Raw genomic sequence first — 23,605 nt, forward strand, 5'->3', positions numbered from 1 at the left:
TCTAGGCAACACAAAACCAGGTGCTTTCGCTGTGAACACTGTCATCATCGCTGTCCACGCTGTAAAATTAATGCTATTATACTGAGAAATGTGAACATAAATATCGACAAAAATTTGCTACGATGTTTGTTGTTGTTGTGAACAAGCGAGTTGCCAAAGGTCCGTAACCGGGGTCCGGATCGTAGGATTCCAGACCGCTCGCGAGCCAATCGGAGCGCACGATTTGACCGGACCGTGAAAAAATAATGCAAGTTATTAAAGAAGACATAACATGAATTATATTATATATATATAAGCTTATATCGAAAACACTACATTCAAGACTTATAAGATGGCATAAGGTTGTATAAGGCTTTACATAAAGACTTTATATAAAGATTTAACATTAAGACTGAAATATATATTACAGCATATGAAATTACACACAATAAAAGACTTGATATCAGGCAAAATATGAAATGTCAGTCACATTTATATCAACGTAGAGATAGCATGTCATAAAGACTTTACAAGGCGACATAAGGTTGCATAAGAACACAAGACTCCTCATAAAGATTTGATATTAAAAGGTATGTTAAACCTACAATATGTGACTGAATGTCACTTATGACTGATGTATATAAGCTTATATATATATATAAAACACTTCATATGAAGTTTATAAGATGACATAAGGCTATATAAGACTACGTTATATAATACTACATTTAAATATACATTTATAAATATCTCAGAAAGCAGAAGATGAAATGTCAGTCATATGACTAATCGCTTATATACAAGACATCATAAGAATACACAGATGACATACAGGTACATAAAGCTGTATTTAAGACTGTATATATGATCATATACAGTATAAAGAACTATGTAAGCATTAAGGCTGTATATAAGATTATGCAGTGTATCAGACTTTAGATTAGGCAGATTAATCAGACTGGATGTAAAACGACAGAGACGACATATTCAACCCCATATGACAGCTTAATGAAGTGTCTCTCTTATGCTTATTTAAGACTGCATAAGGTTATGTATCAGATTGTGCTGTAATGTATAGAACTCCATATAAGGCTACTTTATATGACTGCATATGTGACTAAAATGGCATAGAATACATAAGACTACATAATATTTCATAAAAGGCTTTATAAGACGGAATAGTAAGCTTATACATATATGCGGGTTTATAGCCTACTATAAGATTATGTCCAGTACATGATTACACACAAGATTATATATTAAAACAAGACAGTTTATAAGACAAACCTAAGACAGTCTTAATGAAGTGTTAGTCATGAGCTTTTATAAGACTACATAGGACTACACAAGGCTGCATATCAGGTTGTACTGCTTATAATTCCAAAAGGTGATGTGTTAAAACTTTATATGACTCCATATAAGCTGCGTAACACTTCATAAAAGGCTGCATATTCGATTATTATTATTATTATAAGACAGAATAAGACTTCGTATAAGGCAGAATATTAAAACTGGATGTGATGAAGACTCATAAAACAGTTTAATGAAGTGTCAGTTACAGGGTTACGTAAAGTTAATATCAGCTTGTATGGTATATAACTCCATATCAGGCTACATATGACAACTGTGACTTTATGTGACTAAGAATGCATAACTCATGTAAGACTATATAACATTCCATTTATAATTTAATTATGTTGTACGTCAAACTTTATACATGAGGCTTTATATATTAGGATGTCATAAGACTACATATAAGACTAAGATTTCTTGGTAAAGCATTTTATATGACTTTATAAGACTACATAAGGCTGTATATATGACAAGGTGACTGGATAATAGATTACATAATTATTAATAAATATATATAAATGAAACATTAATTTTGCTTACATAAATATCGAATTATACCCTTTATGCTTGTATTGAAACTGCATAACACTTCTTATAAACCTCTATAACCTCTATATAACCTCTATAAGAATGTCATAACATAGTTATAAATTGAACACGTGGGAACTATATAATGACTGGTTTAATTACCGTATATGACTTACATAACAGTCCTGTATGAGTGCATAAGTGTGTAATAACCTGTGTATACAGTCTACATACAGTATATAATATAACATCATATAAAACTGGAGTGTATGTATATATACGGTATGAATGTATTTTTGGATGAACTTTATTCCTGCATTTGTGAGACTGTTTTTACGCCGGCCTTTTCGAACATTTGTGATCGTGTTTAAACACTGGCCTGTATTTACGAGTATATCTGAGTCGGATCCGAGCCGCTCGCGTTGTATGATCTATGGTGTTGGATCGGACCGGTCGATCATTGAGGTCAAGGCTAATTATAGTAACCTCTGCTACACTTCAGAGGAGAGTTATTGTGAACCAACTGAAGATCTGCATTGATCTTCGTTTAGTTGGAGTTTATGTTCAGGAGTTTGAAAGCTGAGTAAATTAAATAATCATGGGCTGAAATAACTCTGTAAAGCCACGTCACGTGCATAGTAATCTTAATGGGCGTGGCCTTTTATACTTGGGGAAACGTGTGATCTGCTTATTAGAAGATATTAAAGTTGCATTTCAAAATGATTCAAGTTTATATCATGATGTTGCTTTTTAAAATGGTGAGAATGGAGCGTGATGAGACAGTGACAGTATGAAATGAATATTTTCATATTTATAGCAAGTAAAAGTACAAGATGAATCAGGCGCATGGGTGTGATGAAGCAGTTACTAAACATTACCAATGTAAAGTTGATTATTTTCCAAAAACAGCATGTCTCCAAGTGTGTCATTCCTCTAATAGCACAGCAGTTTACCAACAATTCCAACTTTGATCATTTTGATCCATTTATAGCTACGTTTAATGTTGTACAACCCCGATTCCAAAAAAGTTGGGACAAAGTACAAATTGTAAATAAAAACGGAATGCAATGATGTGGAAGTTTCAAAATTCCATATTTTATTCAGAATAGAACATAGATGACATATCAAATGTTTAAACTGAGAAAATGTATTATTTAAAGAGAAAAATTAGGTGATTTTAAATTTCATGACAACAACACATCTCAAAAAAGTTGGGACAAGGCCATGTTTCCCACTGTGAGACATCCCCTTTTCTCTTTACAACAGTCTGTAAACGTCTGGGGACTGAGGAGACAAGTTGCTCAAGTTTAGGGACAGGAATGTTAACCCATTCTTGTCTAATGTAGGATTCTAGTTGCTCAACTGTCTTAGGTCTTTTTTGTCGTATCTTCCGTTTTATGATGCGCCAAATGTTTTCTATGGGTGAAAGATCTGGACTGCAGGCTGGCCAGTTCAGTACCCGGACCCTTCTTCTACGCAGCCATATGTGGTTTGGCATTGTCATGTTGGAAAATGCAAGGTCTTCCCTGAAAGAGACGTCGTCTGGATGGGAGCATCTGTTGCTCTAGAACCTGGATATACCTTTCAGCATTGATGGTGTCTTTCCAGATGTGTAAGCTGCCCATGCCACACGCACTAATGCAACCCCATACCATCAGAGATGCAGGCTTCTGAACTGAGCGCCGATAACAACTCGGGTCGTCCTTCTCCTCTTTAGTCCGAATGACACGGCGTCCCTGATTTCCATAAAGAACTACAAATTTTGATTCGTCTGACCACAGAACAGTTTTCCACTTTGCCACAGTCCATTTTAAATGAGCCTTGGCCCAGAGAAGACGTCTGCGCTTCTGGATCATGTTTAGATACGGCTTCTTCTTTGAACTATAGAGTTTTAGCTGGCAACGGCGGATGGCACGGTGAATTGTGTTCACAGATAATGTTCTCTGGAAATATTCCTGAGCCCATTTTGTGATTTCCAATACAGAAGCATGCCTGTATGTGATGCAGTGCCGTCTAAGGGCCCGAAGATCACGGGCACCCAGTATGGTTTTCCGGCCTTGACCCTTACGCACAGAGATTCTTCCAGATTCTCTGAATCTTTTGATGATATTATGCACTGTAGATGATGATATGTTCAAACTCTTTGCAATTTTACACTGGCGAACTCCTTTCTGATATTGCTCCACTATTTGTTGGCGCAGAATTAGGGGGATTGGTGATCCTCTTCCCATCTTTACTTCCGAGAGCCACTGCCACTCCAAGATGCTCTTTTTATACCCAGTCATGTTAATGACCTATTGCCAATTGACCTAATGAGTTGCAATTTGGTCCTCCAGCTGTTCCTTTTTTGTATCTTTAACTTTTCCAGCCTCTTATTGCCCCTGTCCCAACTTTTTTGAGATGTGTTGCTGTCATGAAATTTCAAATGAGCCAATATTTGGCATGAAATTTCAAAATGTCTCACTTTCGACATTTGATATGTTGTCTATGTTCTATTGTGAATACAATATCAGTTTTTGAGATTTGTAAATTATTGAATTCCGTTTTTATTTACAATTTGTACTTTGTCCCAACTTTTTTGGAATCGGGGTTGTAGAACATCCATGAAACAGGTTAGTTCCTGTTCTTACTTATGTTATAGCAGCTATAAACATTCATTCCCTCACCAGACTCTCATTTCTCTCTCTCTCTCTTTCTCTCTCTCTCTCTTTCTCGCTCACCCAAAAAAACTGCAGCTTGTCGTGTTCCTGAGAAACTGTATAGAAGTGTAAACTCCTCTGTCTTGAAGACGTTCCAGCTTCACCTCTGACTGTTACACAGTGCTGACACTGGAGACTCCTTCCAGAAACAAATCATATCAACAATTACACATTTTAACCCGTTTATTATTAATGGATTATTAGTGCCTGTGAAAACCATAACCTGTTAGAACGAGTGCATTAATAAAACCCTGCACTACTGTCAGAGCTGCTCTTACAGAAAACTAATCAACACCTTCTGACCAATCAGAGTCCAGAACTCAGAACCACAGCGCTGTGGTGTAATGTGTCAGAGCAAGTGTTTTATACACATTTTAATCAGAAATTGGTCAAGTCTTTGTGTTTTTTAGATAGATCGTCGCTCTGTTACTTATTTTTGCTCAGGATATTTAACTAAAATGTGAGATTTTACACACATCTACTTCCTGTTTTATAAATTTCACCCCACGTTATTATCGATGAGCCGAGCAGGCGTGAGGGCGATGGCTCGTCCCAGCGGAAAAGATGAAGCACGTTTTGTGAATAAACCAGCATTATGATTGGCTTAAGCTGCAGATTTCTCCATGTCTCGGGTTACTTCCATGTTTTAAAATAGTGCTGTGTGTTCAGGACCGAGATATGGCAGCGACGACTGTCCACTCCGTCACACACTCGTCATTCCACAGCTCCAGTTACACATGGCGCAGAGCACAGCGTTTAGCATGCGCGGACATAAAACGCCTCATATCGTGACTAATTTTCGGTTAATTTTCACTGTAATATCACAGGCTGTGCTTTGTTTTCTGAACTTTTATAGAACTCTTGTCTGGTGAACAGGCAATGATGCTTGTCTCCTTAGAGAACTGTTGTCCTTATCACGTCCTCTCGAAGCACAAAATCACTCCTCATGTAGACAGCGTCCCCTCGAGAGGAACTCGGGGTCGTGACCATGATGACAGTATTATTCCCGTTGAATATATGTATATATTTTACTGCAGATGATCAGATCATCAGTCCATGGCTTGTGCAAGGAATTCATGTGATATTGAGTAGTTTTATCCCATGAGCTTTATATTATTATGTTGAGTTCGGGACTCTGATTGGTCAGAAGGTGTTGATTAATTCTCTATAACACCAGCTCTGACAGTAGTGCAGCTCCAAATCTAATATATCATGGTTTCTATAGTAACAGCTCATTTACAGGGACTCGTACGTGGACGCGGCACATGAGCGTATTTTTAAAAACGTGTGTAGTCATTGATGTAAGGTTTTCTCGAAGGAGATGTTTACTGAACTCTACACAGCTTGTGTTGAGATGCTGTTTAACCCCTGGATGTGTTTGTGTGATTAACAGGTACATATCAGGGCCAGTGGATGGGCGGGATGCGTCACGGTTACGGCGTGAGACAGAGCGTCCCGTACGGCATGGCTGCCGTGATCCGTTCGCCGCTGCGCACCTCCCTCGCCTCCCTGCGCAGTGAGCAGAGTAACGGCTCCGTCCTGAACGAGCGCTCCTCGGATAGTCCGGCGGGGACACGTGGCGGCTTCGTTCTCAATGTCCACAGTGATGGCGAGCTCAGCTCAGGCAGGAAGAAGGGTCTGTTCAGGCGTGGCTCGCTGTTTGGCAGCCTGAGGCAGCTGAGGAAGTCAGACTCGCGTTCGTCCATCTCGAGTAAGCGCAGCTCAGCACGCAGCGACGCCGCCATGAGCCGCATCAGCTCCAGCGACGCCAACTCCACGCTCAGCTTCGGAGAGGACGAGGACAACGCTGTGACCGAGGACAACGTGGATGCCACCACCACCGAGTTGTACACAGGAGAGTGGAAGAACGACAAGCGCAGCGGCTTCGGCATCAGCGAGCGCTCCAATGGCATGAAGTACGAAGGCGAGTGGGCCAACAACAAACGCCACGGCTACGGCTGCACCGTGTTCCCCGACGGCACCCGCGAAGAGGGCAAGTACAAGAACAACGTGCTTGTGAGGGGCATCAAGAAGCAGCTCATTCCGCTGAAGAATGCCAAGACCAAACAGAAGGTGGAGCGTGCTGTTGAAGGGGCAATCAGAGCGGCCGCCATCGCCAGGACGAAAGTGGAGATCGCCACCTCCAGGTGAGTGCACACCTTCGGGAAAAAAATTCTCCTGTATCTTATTTAAACCCATACGGTAGGGAGGACAAGTACGACAACGTGATGATGTTACTGATGATGTTACTGTCACAAATTGCCACAATACAGTTTTCCGTCAATGTCATTGGTGCCGTCGGACTTCATCTTAGAGAACCGAGTAGCTGATTGGGTGCTCAGAGTTCCCCTCTGGTTCCTTTTTTAATCGATTATTTACTGTATTTACAGTGCCTTTCAAAAGTATTCATACCCCTTGAACTTTTTCACATTTTTCCACCTTACAACCACGAACTGAAAAGTTTTTTATTGAGATTTTATGTGATAGACCAACACAGAGTAGCACATAATTGTGAAGTGAAACGAAAATGATAAATGGTCTTCAAAATTTTAAACAAATAAAAATCTGAAAAATGTGATGTGCATTAGTATTCAGCCCCCCTGCATCAATACTTTGTAGCGCCACCTTTTGCTGCAATTACAGCTGCAAGTCTTTTGTGGTATGTCTCTACCAGCTTTGCACATCTAGACACTGAAATTTTTGCCCATTCTTCTTTGCAAAATAGCTCAAGCTCAGCCAGATTGGATGGAGAGCGTCTGTGAACAGCAATTTTCAAGTCTTGCCACAGATGCTCAATGGGATTTAGGTCTGGACTTTGACTGGGCCATTCGAACACATGAATATTCTTTGATCTAAACCATTCCATTGTAGCTCTGGCTGTATGTTTAGGGTCATTGTCTTGCTGGAAGGTGAATCTCCTTCCCAGTCTCAAGTCTTTTGCAGCCTCCAACAGGTTTTCTTCCAGGATTGCCCTGTATTTAGCTCCATCCATCTTCCCATCACCTCTGACCAGCTTCCCTGTCCCTGCTGAAGAAAAGCATCCCCATAGCATGATGCTGCCACCACCATGTTTCACAGTGGGGATGGTGTGTGCAGGGTGATGAGCAGTGTTAGTTTCCCGCCACACATAGCGCTTTGCATTTAGGCCAAAAAGTTCAACTTTGGTCTCATCTGACCAAAGCACCTTCTTCCACATGTTTGCTGTGTCCCCTACATGGCTTCTTATGCCTGTCTTTCAACAATGGCTTTCTTCCTGCTACTCTTCCAAAAAGGCCAGATTTGTGGAGTGTACGACTTATAGTTGTCCTGTGCACAGATTCTCCCACCTGAGCTGTGGATTTCTGCAGCTCCTCCAGAGTGATCATGGGCCTCTTGGCTGCTTCTCTGACCAGTGCTCTCCTTGCTCGCTCTGTCAGTTTAGGTGGACGGCCATGTCTTGGTAGGTTTGCAGTTGTGCCACACTTTTTCCATTTTTGAATGATGGATTGAACAGTGCTGCTTGAGATGTTCAGAGCTTGGGATATTTTTTATAACCTAACCCTGCTTTAAACTTCTCCAGAACTTTATCCCTGACCTGTCTGGTGAGTTCTTTGGTCTTCATGATGCTGTTTGTTCTTCAGTGTTCTCTAACAAACCACTGAGGCCTTCACAGAACAAGTGTATTTATGCTGAGAGTAAATTACACACAGTAGGACTCTATTAACTAATTAGACGACTTCTGAAGGCAACTGATTGCACTGGATTGTATTTAGAGGTATCAGAGTACAGGGGGCTGAATACTAATGCACATCACATTTTTCAGATTTTTATTTGTTTAAAATTTTGAAGACCATTTATCATTTTCGTTTCACTTCACAATTCTGTGCTACTCTGTGTTGGTCTATCACATAAAATCTCAATAAAAAACTTTTAAGTTCGTGACTGTAAGGTGGAAAAATGCGAAAAAGTTCAAGGGGTATGAATACTTTTGCAAGGCACTGTGCAAATGTTATTCGGTGTTACAGTATAAACATCAGCAAAGTTAAATACCATCATAACGTCATGTATCTCCATGTGTCTTGTTGTATAGATAACCAGGTTCTCGTCACACTGATGTCACATAATCGTTAACGGAGGGAAATGTTCCTGCTATTCTTCTATACACTGCTGAGTAAGGAACAAATAAAAATAATAGGATGTGAAAAATGACAGATCTTTAGGCACCTGTGGGATTTGTGGGATCTTTACAGAAGCTCCATAAAGGTACTAACTTCAGTACGAACTCACTAAAGGTCCTAACTTCCCACAGGTGCCTAAAGTGAAAATAAAGTGATCACAGACACTGAGGCAGTGATGCAGACAGGAAGAGACAGAGATGCTCAGGACTGAAGCGGAGAACGGAGGAGGAAACATTACAGTTAATTTGAACGATAAATGAAAGTAGCTGCAACGCGCACTTCAGATACGCTAATTTACACTTTAAACTCTGTGAAGAGAAAGACGTGGTGAATGTTGTGTTTAAAAGATGAGAATCGTGTGAAATGAGAAGCAATCAACATAATCTCGACCATTTCACTTGTAATGCATGCGTCTGTGAAGATTAAAAGCCCAAAATAAAATTACAGCAAATCGCCTGAGTAAAGTGTGCGTGCGGTTCAGGATGAATGTTGTGTGCAATTTTAAAGATTTATTTAAGATCAATTTAATGTCGTTCTGTTTAGTGTTAACAGAAATTAGATGGACTTCAGCAAAAAGAAATGTGCTGATGTTGACTGCCTCTTGTTTTAAATGACTAATCTCGTGTTTTAAACATTCCGGTTCAAATTCGTCAGCTAGATGCTTTTCTCGCTATAGTTTGGGATTCTTCAGGAGATTAGACCTGTTCAAACTGGTGTTGTGGATCAGACAAACAAAAAATTCAGATCTGGGCAGTGAGACAGTTTGAGATAAAGAGGACGAGTGAGGGACCGAGAGACAGACAGTTAAGGATATAGAGTTACAGAGGAACAGGGAGGAGGGAAATTCTGAAATACACATAGAGAGGAAGAGGGAGAAATATGGGGAGAGAGAGAGAGGAATAGAAATAGGGAGAGAGAGAGAGAGAGATGAGTCCTGTTGAATAGAATAGTGTGTTCATGAGTGTTGTTATTCGGCCCCGAGCTAAAGCTCTCTCTGAGCAGTTAATCAATGCGGAGCTGAGCGAATGTGTTAGTGATGGAATCACAACGGCGTTCAGAGCAGCTGCATGAGAAACTCCAAACTGCACAATACATCACTCACTAATCATCATCGCGATACTTTACGACACTGATATGAGATTTTCATCAGGTTCGTTTTTTGTGGATTATGGCTTTCACACAAACCCGGTTTACTCCAAATAATGCAGGATTGTCTTTAAAGGTGCCTCAAGGAGAATTAGGAAATAGTTAGAAAGTCCATGTATACAAAGCCCCGCCTCCCAATCAAACACATGTACACAAAGCCCCGCCTCCCAATCAAACACATGTACACAAAGCCCCGCCTCCCAATCATGTCCATGTATATAAAGCCCCGCCTCCCAATCAGACTCGTATACAAAGCCCCACCTCCCAATCAAATCCATGTACACAAAGCCCCGCCTCCCAATCAGACTCATGTATACAAAGCCCCTCCTCCCAATCAAACATGCACACAAAGCCCCACCTCCCAATCAAACATGTACACAAAGCCCCGCCTCCCAATCAAACACATGTACACAAAGCCCCGCCTCCCAATCAGACTCATGTGCACAAAGCCCCTCCTCCCAATCAGACTCATGTATACAAAGCCCCGTCTCCCAATCAAACCCATGTACACAAAGCCCCGCCTGCCAGTCAAACTCATGTACACAAAGCCCCGCCTCCAAATCATGTCCATGTACATAAAGCCCCACCTCTCAATCAAATACATGTACACAAAGCCCCGCCTCCCAGTCATGTCCATGTACACAAAGCCCCACCTCCCAATCAAACATGTACACAAAGCCCCACCTCCCAATCAAACACATGTACACAAAGCCCTGCCTCTCAATCAGACTCATGTATACAAAGCCCCACCTCCCAATCAAACCCATGTACACAAAGCCCCACCTGTCAGTCAAACTCATGTACACAAAGCCCCGCCTCCAAATCATTTCCATGTACATAAAGCCCCACCTCTCAATCAAATACATGTACACAAAGCCCCGCCTCCCAGTCATGTCCATGTACACAAAGCCCCACCTCCCAATCAAACACATTTACACAAAGCCCCGCCTCCCAATCAAACTCATGTATACAAAGCCCCTCCTCCCAATCAAACCCATGTACACAAAGCCCCGCCTCCCAGTCATGTCCATGTACACAAAGCGCCACCTCCCAATCAAACATGTACACAAAGCCCCACCTCCCAATCAAACCCATGTACACAAAGCCCCGCCTACCAGTCAAACTCATGTACACAAAGCCCCGCCTCCAAATCATTTCCATGTACATAAAGCCCCACCTCTCAATCAAATACATGTACACAAAGCCCCGCCTCCCAGTCATGTCCATGTACACAAAGCCCCACCTCCCAATCAAACATGTACACAAAGCCCCACCTCCCAATCAAACCCATGTACACAAAGCCCCGCCTGCCAGTCAAACTCATGTACACAAAGCCCCGCCTCCAAATCATTTCCATGTACACAAAGCCCCACCTCTCAATCAAATACATGTACACAAAGCCCCGCCTCCCAGTCATGTCCATGTACACAAAGCCCCACCTCCCAATCAAACCCATGTACACAAAGCCCCGCCTACCAGTCAAACTCATGTACACAAAGCCCCGCCTCCCAGTCATGTCCATGTACACAAAGCCCCACCTCCCAATCAAACATGTACACAAAGCCCCACCTTCCAATCAAACACATGTACACAAAGCCCCGCCTCCCAATCAAACTCATGTATACAAAGCCCCTCCTCCCAATCAAACCCATGTACACAAAGCCCCGCCTCACAGTCATGTCCATGTACACCAAGCCCCGCCTCCTATAAGAACAAAGTGTGAACTTTTAAATCAGATTAAAGTTACAGTTTTTTCTCCCACATGACGTTAAAGCAGTAAATCACTGTGGGATTTTTAATCATTCTTGCTAACATTAGAAAATGGTTTTACTCGAGTTAGCCACTTTAGCTGGCTGTTTCCCAGTGATGCTTGGTTTTACGTTTGCTTGCATGATATTTACAACAAAACTTTAATCTCTTAGCTGGATTCTGACGATGTCGGCGAGTCCCACAGACTCATGGGCACGAAGCAGCGTTGTGTTGTTATTGGTATTTTCTTACAGTAAAAAACTGTAGCTACATTTTGATAGCATCACTAGCTGTGAGTGTGCTAGTGCTCTACATATATAAATCCTCTAATACTTTTTGTCACATAAAAATAAGTGCTTCACCAGTTAGCACTCACAGATATGCTGGTTTCCTTTCTATAAATACACGAAACCACTCATCACCTCTGAAACCAAATATCGAGCCGAATAGCTAGAATGCTCTTCCCCTCGTCTTTCACTCAATAAGCAGCTTTATTGCATGAATTAGCATCGCAAGCTAAATCAGAAGCTGTAAATGAATACGCCACAGATTAATGCTAAATGCTAATGATGAACGAAAGCTAGTCGAGTCTGTTAGCATCACAGGAACAAGACTGTGCTAGCTGGTCCTCACTAGTTTCCAGGCTGTATTTGATCTGCGAGTTACGCTAATCCCCAGTGAAATATTTATACTTTAACGACAAAGTTGAGTTTGTATCTGTTGCATTTTTGGATAAAGCACCTACGCAATTTGGTGATAACATGCTAATGACTGTATGTTGTTTAAATTAGCAAGCAGCTAATTGTTGTCTATTAGCACATTATGCTAACATTGCTATAAAAAGCTCATAAGAAATAAAGCATATTATTTTTTTCATACATTTTTCCCACGACCACTAGATTTTCTAATGCATTTAAATTGTTCTTGACATGAATACAGCAATAATCTGTAAACTGTTTGTTTTATTGTTCTTGCTAATGTGGCTGCTAGCTCAGTATTTAGACTAGCATGTTAGTTACCCCATTAGCTGGGCAGTGATATAGTTAATGATAAATTTATAATAACAGCCACATGATACACGTTACTGAGTATCATCAGGAGTTTATAACACTGACTGACTTCATAACTGTTTACTAATTAAATATTAAATTATTTGTATATTTATAATTTAGATGTTGAGTAAAAGTATAACTGAAAGGAATAAACATTGTGTGTGTGTATGTTACAGTAAAATACTGAGTGACGGGGTGGTGTAATGAGGCAGAGTTACTGTCACCCTGACGCTGATTATTTTCCTGCAACAGCACGTCCCCACGTCTTTTATTCCTCTTAATAATAATAAAAATAAACACAGCTCGTCATGTTACAGAGAAACCATGAAGAAGTGTAAACTCGTCTGTCCTGAAGATGTTCCAGCTTCACCTCTGACTGTTACACAGCGCTGACACTGGAGACTCCTTCCAGAGACGTCGCCTAAATAAACGTCTCCTAACAGATCAACAGTTTCACACATCTTTTAATCTCGTATCATTAGCGGAGCATCCGCTGTACAGAGTCCCTGTAGATTGAGTGCATTAATATGTCTGAGCTGCTGATCTAGGAAATTAATCAATATCTTTAACCAATCAGAATCCAGAAGTCGAGAGCGCTGAGGGATAAATGAGAGGCTCCACACGGCGCCGTCTCCTCTATGTGAATTTTATTGAAACGGTAACAGAGCCACAGAACAGCGGGACGAATGAAATCTGTGTGTGTGTGTTTGAACGCTGTTATGGAGAGCAGAGATAAGCACTGAGGGGGACTTGAGGAATGTGAAGAGAGAGAGAGTGTGAGAGACAGACATTCTCTCTCTCTCTCTCTCTCTCTCTCAGTGCTTGCTGACTAAATAAGGCGAGGCAGGATTTGGCTCCTCAGCGCTGACGAGAATAAAACCCTGCGACTGATACAGTAGTCGATCTGTGCACGCCTATCATCTGTTGGAGCACTCAGCAGACTGAGCATGTTTAGCTTTGTGTGTGTGTGTGTGTGTGTGTGTGTGTGTGTGTGTGTGTGGCTCTTGCACTCAAGCAGCTATCCCCGTCCATGAAGCTGCTCGGTGTCTCACCCTGTTTGTTTTCCACATAGAAACATTTTAAATCTACAGATTAAGAAATATTAAAGTTTTCATTTTGAAAATGATAACCGCAGAGCGACCTGTAGCTGACTGGATGTCACTGCGTTACGCTCACACTTTTATTCTGCGTTTTCACTGATTTATTCGAGATATTTTACGATTCGAAAACCTCACTAACTGACTCTCGATGTCATGACTGTGACACTTACAGACAGAACGATGGTTAAACACAGCATCGACAAAGAGTTCATTTGTTTTATTTTTTTAAAACTAGCTTTAAAATGTTATAAAAAGCATAAAGCATCAGTGTCCATGAAGTTTCCTTTAACGTAATGTACTTCATGTTCTGTATTAATTACCAAAGCATGAGTAATGTTATAATACAGTACGATAGGCTACGATGGTTTTGTATTGATGTATGATTTTTAAAAATGTGTATCCTATATTGAATGAGTGAAAAGTCCACTATACGAGCCTTAATTAATATTTGTAGCAGTTAATTGGTAAAATTGAGTCTAGATAGTGGGTGCCAATATTTATACCCCTGACCCGAGTTCACCTTTTTCAAAAAGATGTCATTTAATTTATGTATATTTATTCATGGACAGAATAAAACATTGAAATAATTCCCAGTTAACTTTGTGTATTAATGCCAACATTCAGGTTTTATTAACGTGAACTAATGGAGTAAAAATGTTAAATGTTCAGCGTTACGTCAGCTCGAATTCTGTCCCAGTCGTCTCAGTGTACTTTGCTCATGGCTGTCCTGTATTGCCTTATATGGTCAGTGTTTCCCCTCCTTGTTGCTATGGTAGTTTTATCTGTTGCCGTGTTACTCTGCATTGAAACACTACTTTAGGGTAAAAATAAATCACGAGACGCGTTCTGTAGCCCAGTATTTGGTTTTACTTTTCAGGCGTGTTAAATCATTCAGTGAGGAGGATAAACGAAGGTCCACTCAGATGCGCGTTCCTGTCCTACACTCAGAAACGTTATCGAGTTGCAATTTATCACAATGATACGGTAAAGCCGTATTGCTCAGCCTGTTCGCTGTGTTTTCTTAAACTTTAATGAAGAATAGTGTTTGTGTGTATTTATTCCACTCCCTCAGCATCTCCTGGGCTTTTTCACTTCTGAATGTTTTTACTAGCGTGTGTTCCTGGTTTTGACCCGTCCCTGGTTATTTCTGGTTGTTAATATTTATTTTCCTCTCGGGGATTTTTCCCTGCTGGTGTTTTGCCTCTAGTTATGGACTCAGATTGCAGGACTTGGATTAAACGGAACCACACCTGAACAAGATTGTGGGTTTTGTTTATTTTTCTCCAGTCAAAAATGAAGCTTAACCTGCTGAAAGTATATTATAATAATAATAATAATGGCGGCACGGTGGTGTAGTGGTTAGCGCTGTCGCCTCACAGCAAGAAGGTCCGGGTTCGAGCCCCGTGGCCGGCGAGGGCCTTTCTGTGCGGAGTTTGCATGTTCTCCCCGTGTCCGCGTGGGTTTCCTCCGGGTGCTCCGGTTTCCCCCACAGTCCAAAGACATGCAGGTTAGGTTAACTGGTGACTCTAAATTGAGCGTAGGTGTGAATGTGAGTGTGAATGGTTGTCTGTGTCTATGTGTCAGCCCTGTGATGACCTGGCGACTTGTCCAGGGTGTACCCCGCCTTTCACCCATAGTCAGCTGGGATAGGATCCAGCTCGCCTGCGACCCTGTAGAAGGATAAAGCGGCTACAGATAATGAGATGAGATGATAATAATAATAATAATAATTCTTTCTTGTATTGCAGTTTTTGTAAAAAATGCAAATAGGCAACAGATGACTAAATATGTTTTAATTTGCATTATATATTCAACATTTTATATAAATATATCTCAAATCAAGTTGATCATTTGATTAAATAAATGTTACAAATCATTTATTATTTTTTTTTGTGATAACATTGAATGGTTAGACTTTTACAGGTACGGTTTCTTAAAATACATACATGTTATTTACCAGCTTAAAGTGCTGATGACACGTTTTTGACATCTTTGGCGATGTTTTATAACATAAAAAGTAATTCCCGATGATCCATATATTAATTCACGAAGGCGCCTATTTTACAAGTTATGATAAAAAACGCAGCTATTTGGGCAAATTTGACGGGGCTGCAGCACCCAGGAGACGGAGGAGCTATATGACGTCAGCGAAAGAACCTTCCTCCTAACTTACCAGTTTGTTGTTGATGCGGCAGGTGTTCAGTTTATCATTATTAGTATTTTTATTAGACATTATTATACATTATATATATATATATATATATATATATATATATATATATATATATATATATATATATATATAGTTATTATGCCTTCGCGTTGTGTTGCCGGCTTTTGCTCCAAAACCCACAAGGATGGGGTAAGTTTATTCAAGTTTCCCAGAGATCCCGAGCTGCATGCGAAGTGGGTGAAGCAAGTCAGGCGCACTCGTGACAAGTGGGAGCCCTCACCAACATCCGTCCTGTGCTCTGAACACTTCGATTTGGATTGTTTTGACACCCTTCCCAGCTTAAAAGAATCTCTTGGGTGTTCAGTTCAGCACAAATGTGTGTTACTACCATCAGCAGTGCCTACACAGTGTTGCCAGATTGGGAGGTTTCCTGCCCAGTTGGGTGGTTTCAAGTGCATTTTGGTGGGTTTTGAACATATTTTGGGCTGGAAAACGTCAGCAGTATCTGTTGCCAGATACTGCTGAAGAGCAATTCCAGCGTTATGGACGTGACAGTTGAACTCAAAATGGCAACAAATGACCCAGTGCATGTTTTATTGTCTCCCAGTATTTAAACAGGTGTTGAATATTTTAAGGCTGTACCATACTGGAGAAGTGATAGAACAAGAACAATTCCCATAGTACATCTAGGGCATGCCAGAAAATGCCAATAAAAGATGCGTTATGGATGTGACAGAAAAAGTATCACTTTTCTTGGGTGACTGTACATTTTTATCAAACTCTGTGAAATTGTAAACCTAATGTCGAAATGGAGATATCCATTTGATAGAGGGGTCCAAGGTGAATATTAAAAAATCTTTGTTTAAAATATTTTGTATTTCATGCAGAGTTTCGGAAGGAAAAGTCAGCGTTATGGATGTGACGCGTCTGAAATAGACATGGCGTATGTTTAGAAAATCAGCAATTTAACCACCATAACCCTTTGAAAAACTCTCTAAATATCAGCTAAAACTATCAAAGTTCTTAAATAATATTTAGGATGGCTATTGTTTTGCTGTTTTGTGGATTTTAGCATACATTTCTGTGGCTTGTGGCAATAATATAGAATTGTACATGATCAAAGCTGATTTTAGCTTGGGTTTTACATTATAAGAAAGAAAGACTGACAGTGACATATTAGGTGATCAAAATATTTATTTATTTATTTATTTATTTATTTATTTGTTTGTTTATTGCCTAGGTGATATCTCTGGGAGTGGTTTTGATGTATTACATGTTGCTTTATTTTTGCATGGTGAGGTTGACATTTACATGGAATTGCCCTGAAGTTTTCCAGCCCAAAATATGTTCAAAACCCACCAAAATGCACTTGAAACCGCCCAACTGGGCGGGAAACCTCCCAGTCTGGCAACACTGCCAGTATTCCGGAGGGGGTCTACTAGTAGCTATACCGGATCCAAAGACAGTCCTCCTGTCAGAACATGTGTTGTGAAACGACATAAGATAAAGGTACGTAGAGCTACAGATTCTACATGATAATCATAAATGTAATCATAAAGTCGGCGTGATATCAGTCATGTATTTGCTTGTGAAAGCTTGTGGCTTTCATGTAACTGCCGCCTAGCAACGAGAGGCAAAGGGTAAAGAGGGTAGGCTATCATAGATTCTATTCGGAAGAGATCAACACAATTCTAGACTCCCAGAAGAGGAAGAGCTAGAGAGTTCACTGGCGTTTTCATGCGCCATTTCCATTGAGTAGAACCAGAGTAGAACAGCCAGTGAACCGCAGCGTGTTCTCCCGCTGACGTCACAACATGGCCGCGAGCCACCGACCCAGTTTTCTTGCGCTGTGCAATTAAAAGTTGGATATTCACGTAACAACAGCTTCTTTTCACGTAATTATAACAGAAATCTAACATGTTTGCCATGTTGTATAGTTTATTTAAGAAATTGCATAGAGTCATGTTCGTGTCATCAGCACTTTAAGGTCGGTCCGTATGGTGAAATACCGTGACCGAGGTCTTGAAAGTACTGAGCGAGGCCCTCTGGGCCGAGGTCAGTATTCAAGGCCGAGGTCACGGTATTTCACCATATGGATCGACCTTAAGCTGGTAAATAATATATTTATTTTTTTCTTTACCAAATTCTAACAGAAAACAAGAGCGCCTGAAAGGGAAAACCGAGCCGAGCCGCCATTTTGAATCCTCATTCACGGCTGTAATGCAAATGGCTTCCTCCTCGGTATACAAGTGCACTTCCATGGCAGGAAAAAACTACATCTTGCCGCCTATATCGTCCCCTATTTATACAAATAGGAGTCATTCAGGATTCAGCCATGTTTTTGCTCGGCGTTAGCAAGTTACAGGTTTTAGCTTTCTCCTGAAATGTTTTCTTTTATTTCTTCTTCCTCAGGGTAGTAAAACTCGCTTTCGCTGTGAACACTGTCGTTATCGCTATCCATGCTGTAAAATTAATGCTATTCTCCTGAGAAATGCTGGCAAAAATTTATAAGATTGATAATCTTATAAATAAATCTTATAATAAAAGATAAATGTTGACAAAAAATGCTACTATGTTTGTTGTTGTTGTGAACGAGCGAGTCGCCTGGGGTCTGTAACCGGGGTCCGTAACTGGGGTCCATACCGTAGGATACGGAGCTGCTCGCCAGCCAATCAGAGCGCAAGATTTGGACCGTGAAAAAAATAATGTTAGTTAATGATTAAATTAAAAGCACATGTTCTGCACACATTTATTGGAAAAGGCACAAAAATTAAAACTAATCAAAAAATTTTAAGACTAAACCGTCAGTGTGCGTGAAATAATGTGGGTTTTTTTCTGAAATAAACGAATTGTAGGGAAACAGAGTGTCAAAGTCCTGAGAATATTTCAGCACAAACTATTACATCACCTAAAGATAGATCTGTAAATGTACACTGACATGCCGTGTTTTTGGAAATAAAGCTGACAATAAAGGATTTAATGTAAAATGATTTTAAAATACTGGAGACATTTCAACCTGATGGGAGTTTACTGGGTGTAAAAAAAAAAAAAAACCATGGTGCTTATATAAATAACTGCCTGTTGTTTTATGTGCGTGTGTGTGTGTGTGTGTGTGTGTGAGAGAACAAAAGGGTTCATAATTTGCACAATTTACAAAAGGCTGCATTGACAGTATAAGGAAACTGTTGGTGAAACCGTGACAGAACTCGATGCTCAGAAATGACACGCGTTGAATGACATGTGATGCCGTTTGATGTATCTGACGCTCCTCGCTGTTTAAAAGCCGGCTCTTTTCTCGTTAAACGTTTACTCCTGTGAGTTCTGAGCTCAGTGAGAAATGTGTATCCTCGCAGCAGCGTGCTCGTTATCCCATGATACCTGATTAATCGTGTAATTACACAGAGCTCGAATCTCTTCATCTGCCCGAGGCTTTGGCGCAGTGTGTTTCTGGATGAGATTAACCTGCACAGATTGACGACTCTCTCTAATCCGCTGGTGAATTTGCTGCATGGTGTTTGTGTTCAGTGGAGTGAAAGCATCTCGGTCTCACACTCGGAGTCTGTGCTCAGGAACACTGTGGGGATTGTTTCACCTTATCCAAAAAAAAATCCTGCAAACACATCAACACAGAGAGTACACGTCCTCTCATCATGCACTTTATCCGTTTATAGTTACATTTATCGTTGTGGAACGTTAAACAAGTTAGTTCCTGTTCTCACCGAGTTTTGTTATTTCTGGTCAATATAAATGCCCAGCGTCTTCTGTTCTGAACATATTTCAAGGCAGGACTGCTTTCAGATACCTCTGATGAGAGAATTCCATCATCATCATCACCAGTATTCTCAGCGAACAAGTTCCAGGAAAGTGTGAAAAACAGAATACTGTATTTAGTAATGTAGAATTATTTCAGTACTAAACATTTCTAATCAGCATCCTGATGACAATTTAATATCCGCTTATTCTGAACGCTGCCTCTGTTTGTTCTGTGAATATGAGGACGAGACACAGAGAGGACGATGCAAGTGTTTCTAAACGACAGAGCGAGGATGTGCTCATCTTGACATCTTTATCTGCACCACTGAGAGAGTGGGTGGATTGTGTGTGTGTGTGTGTGGTGGGGGGATTGCTGCCAAATTAAAACCTCAGAATTTCTGCAACTGCTCCATCTGTCGCCAAGGAGATGATCTTCGTCTCCGTCTCTGCTCTATACCCTGTTACATGCAGCCTATTGAAAAAATAAAGAATGCAACACTGCCAACGGTACGGCGAGATGGACTAAAAGGTGCGTTTTTTATCCCACACTGAGCTCACATATACGCGCTTCTTCTCCACCAACGGACGTTCGGCGAGAACATTCTCAACACTCTGCATGGCGTAGTGATATTTGTTGCTTTAACCCTTTCATCTTAAGACCATTTAACTCATAAAAATGGTTGAGCGAGCAGTATACTGATCTCTCTCTCTCTCCATATCACCACATTGACGATTAAATCCTTCCTGTTCGTCAGAAGACGCATTACAAACCTACCAAAGCAGAAAAAAACACACCTGTGCTTTTCACGCTCCTATTTACAACTCTGATTACGACACCAAAACTCGGCTACTACTGTAGAGTTAAAGGATTCAGAAACGTCTCGAAATCTTGATGGATTAAAATTAACGCAAGACAATAACAGCGAGTAACTTATACCATGTTGGTCAGATTCAGGTGTTGATTAATTCTCTATAACAGCAGCTGTGACAGTAGAGCAGGTTTATATTAACGTTATCGTTTCTATAGTAACGGCTCATTCACAGGGGCGTGTCCAGCGGGTGCTCCAACGATAATAAACAAGTTAAAAAATTGTTGATAGGGTGAAGTTTTCTTAAAGCAAGGAGACGTTTGTTTATGTAACGTCTCTGGGAGGAGCCTCCGGTGTCAGCGCTGTGTAACAGGCAGAGGTGAAGCTGGAACTTTTCAGGACGGAGGAGTTTACGCTTCTTTTTGTCTTATTACCTTAACGAGAGAGAACAAGGTGGGAACGAGTGTTTATCGCTGCTGTAATATAAGTGAGAAGAGGTATTAACTTCTTCAGTGATGGTCCACAACATTAAATGTAACTATAAATGGATAAAGAGTGTCGTGAAATAAAACTTGCAATGTTGACAAATTTCTGCAGTTTAAGAGGAATAAAACACACATTCTTTCACTGTGAAACTAATATATTTGTTTATTATTTTTATTTTGGCTTGAATTAATTTGACCTTATTGTACACACTTTGGTGAGCAGATTGTTTTTAATGTTCTTTTAGAAATTAATAAAATAATTTATTTTTTAAATTTCAGAACGGCTCACGCCAGAGCTAAAGCGGAAGCTGCAGACCAGGCAGCGCTCGCAGCATGTCAGGATTCGGACGTGGCTCGTGCCGTGGCCCGAGATCTTTCACCCACCTTCCGTCAGCCAGGTATTCCCCTCACACACACACACACACACACACACACACACTGTTACGTAAAAACACAAGCATGTATATGCACTTGGGTCCAAACATGTGACGTACACATACAACTTCACTTCTTAAAAAATTAATTTCCATCATTCTTTATCAATGTATCAGCTTTTTTGACGATATTTCCTCATTTTTTTGGTCATAATGCAGGCCTTTTCTGTTTACCTTACTCAAAACAAGCCGTACTGATGCACACAAACATTTAAACACAAGCTACGTCAGTCTTGACTTTGCCTTTATTCTGCAAGAGAACATTAAGCAGATGTAAATGCAAATGAGTTCTGAAGGGAGGCATATCATTTGCATATCTTTGCTGTTGTTTGTTTCAGTCCGTCAGTTCGCCACAGGCGATTATTTTAATTATCTCAGGACAGTGTGAGGGTCCCCTTGAACTCAGCGCATCGAGTCTCTTTTAAGTTGATTCTCGAGTACAGTTCAACACCTCAGCTTTCAAGATTTCATACAGTATCATTTTCAGAAGAATGTTTTTGTCTACGTAACATCCCTGTTGGTCTCAGACCCTAAAACCATCAAATTTGGTTATGAACCTTTGAATTCTACCAATGCCTACTCTCAATAAATCTCCCATCTCACACAATAATTGGTTCCAAACCCTCAAACCTACCAACAACATACAGTTTCAAACCATAAACATCATTCAGTCTTTGGTTTCAAATGTCCAAAGTCTTTCCACTACTTGTTTCACATCACCAATTCTGTACAGTTGCTGGTCCAAACTCATTCCACTGTTAGATTCAAACCCTAAAAATAAATTAGAGGAAAGTCTCAGATCCTCAAACCCACATGACGTCTGGCCTCACACTTTCAAACCCAACAGCTGGCATCAAACCCAACCAATATTTAATACCATGTCAATAAAAATACCTCATTTCTAGTCACAAACCAACAAATTCATTCAGTAGGTCATCTCACACATTACAAACCAACAGCAGCTGGTCTCCGATCCTGAATTCCATTCGATATTTCATCTCTGAAACTTTTAAACCCAACTCTTAATTGGTCTCAAATCCTCGCTTCTATTCTACAGCTGGTCTCGGACTGTCACACAACCAATATCTGATCGCAAAATAAATCACTAACTAAACCCTGTCAATAAATGCCCAGAGACTCACGAACCCTTTCACTGATCTCAGCCAAAGCATATATTTAATACCAAATCCATGAACACACCCTGTCGCTGATGCCACTCTCTGAAATCCAATCAAGTGCTGTTCTCAAACCAGTAGTTTCATTCAAGTGCTGGTTTTAGATACTCAGATCCAATCAAGAGCTGGTCTCGACCCTCATGTTCACTTTTCACTTATACCCCTTTTCCACCAAATCAGTTCCAGGGCTGGTTCGGGGCCAGTGCTGGTGCTGGTTCACAACTCGTTCAACTTGCGAACCAGCTGAGAATCAGTTTGCTTTTCCATAGCTCGCGGTGCTAAGGGGAGCCACGTCATTACGTCACTGTATACGTCAGTTACGTCGCTGCGTTTGCATAAACCTTGGCGCGAACATCGAAGCAACAACAACACGGAGAAGAAGAAGAAGCAGCAACAACAACAATAATGGATGACTGCTGCTTTACTGCATCCATGATATCTTGTCGCTTATTTAAAAATGGCGCCCTCTTGCAGTCTTGCTATTGTTGTTGGTCTTAACAACTCCGCCCCCCCCCTTGACGTAAGCAGTTCTTTCCTCTAGCCCAGCAAAGAGCTGGTGCTACCCTGGAACCGGTTTTTCTGGCCCAGAGCCAGTTCTTTGTCAGTGGAAACAGAAAACCTGGTTCCAAACTAAGTACTGGCCCCGAACCAGCCCTGGAACTGCTTTGGTGGAAAAGGGGTATTAGTAGCTGTCCTTAGGACTTCATCCCCCCCACACCTAACCAAGTGCTGGTCTCAAACCCTCACAACAGTTGGTTTAAAAAAAAAAAAAAACTAACCAATAGCTGATTTTAAAATTAAGCCACCCTGAAAACCAACAAGCTGGTCTCAGAATCTTGAATCCACTCAATGACTCATCAAAGAAACTACTAAATTCAACCAATAATTGGTCTTGAACCTTTCCTTCCATCCCATATCTGGTCTCAGACCCATGCAACAGCTGGTTTAAAAATCCTCAAACCCACCCAATAATTGGTCTCACACTCCGAAAACCAACCAAATACTTGTCTTAA

The 23,605-nt window shown here is 40.8% G+C and overlaps 1 protein-coding gene across 1 annotated transcript in view; it reads left to right on the forward strand.

The window, feature by feature from the left end:
* jph1b (junctophilin 1b) overlaps window positions 1-23,605 on the forward strand; it is a 36,957-nt gene that overhangs the window by 1,432 nt on the left and 11,920 nt on the right. The window contains exons 2-3 of the mRNA XM_060905578.1: window positions 5,953-6,706; window positions 21,263-21,381. Of these exons, the coding sequence (XP_060761561.1) occupies window positions 5,953-6,706; window positions 21,263-21,381 (873 nt within the window). The remainder of the gene's footprint in view (window positions 1-5,952; window positions 6,707-21,262; window positions 21,382-23,605) is intronic.

The sequence above is a fragment of the Neoarius graeffei genome, chromosome 23 (genome assembly GCF_027579695.1).
Source record: "Neoarius graeffei isolate fNeoGra1 chromosome 23, fNeoGra1.pri, whole genome shotgun sequence".
Lineage (NCBI taxonomy): Eukaryota > Metazoa > Chordata > Actinopteri > Siluriformes > Ariidae > Neoarius > Neoarius graeffei.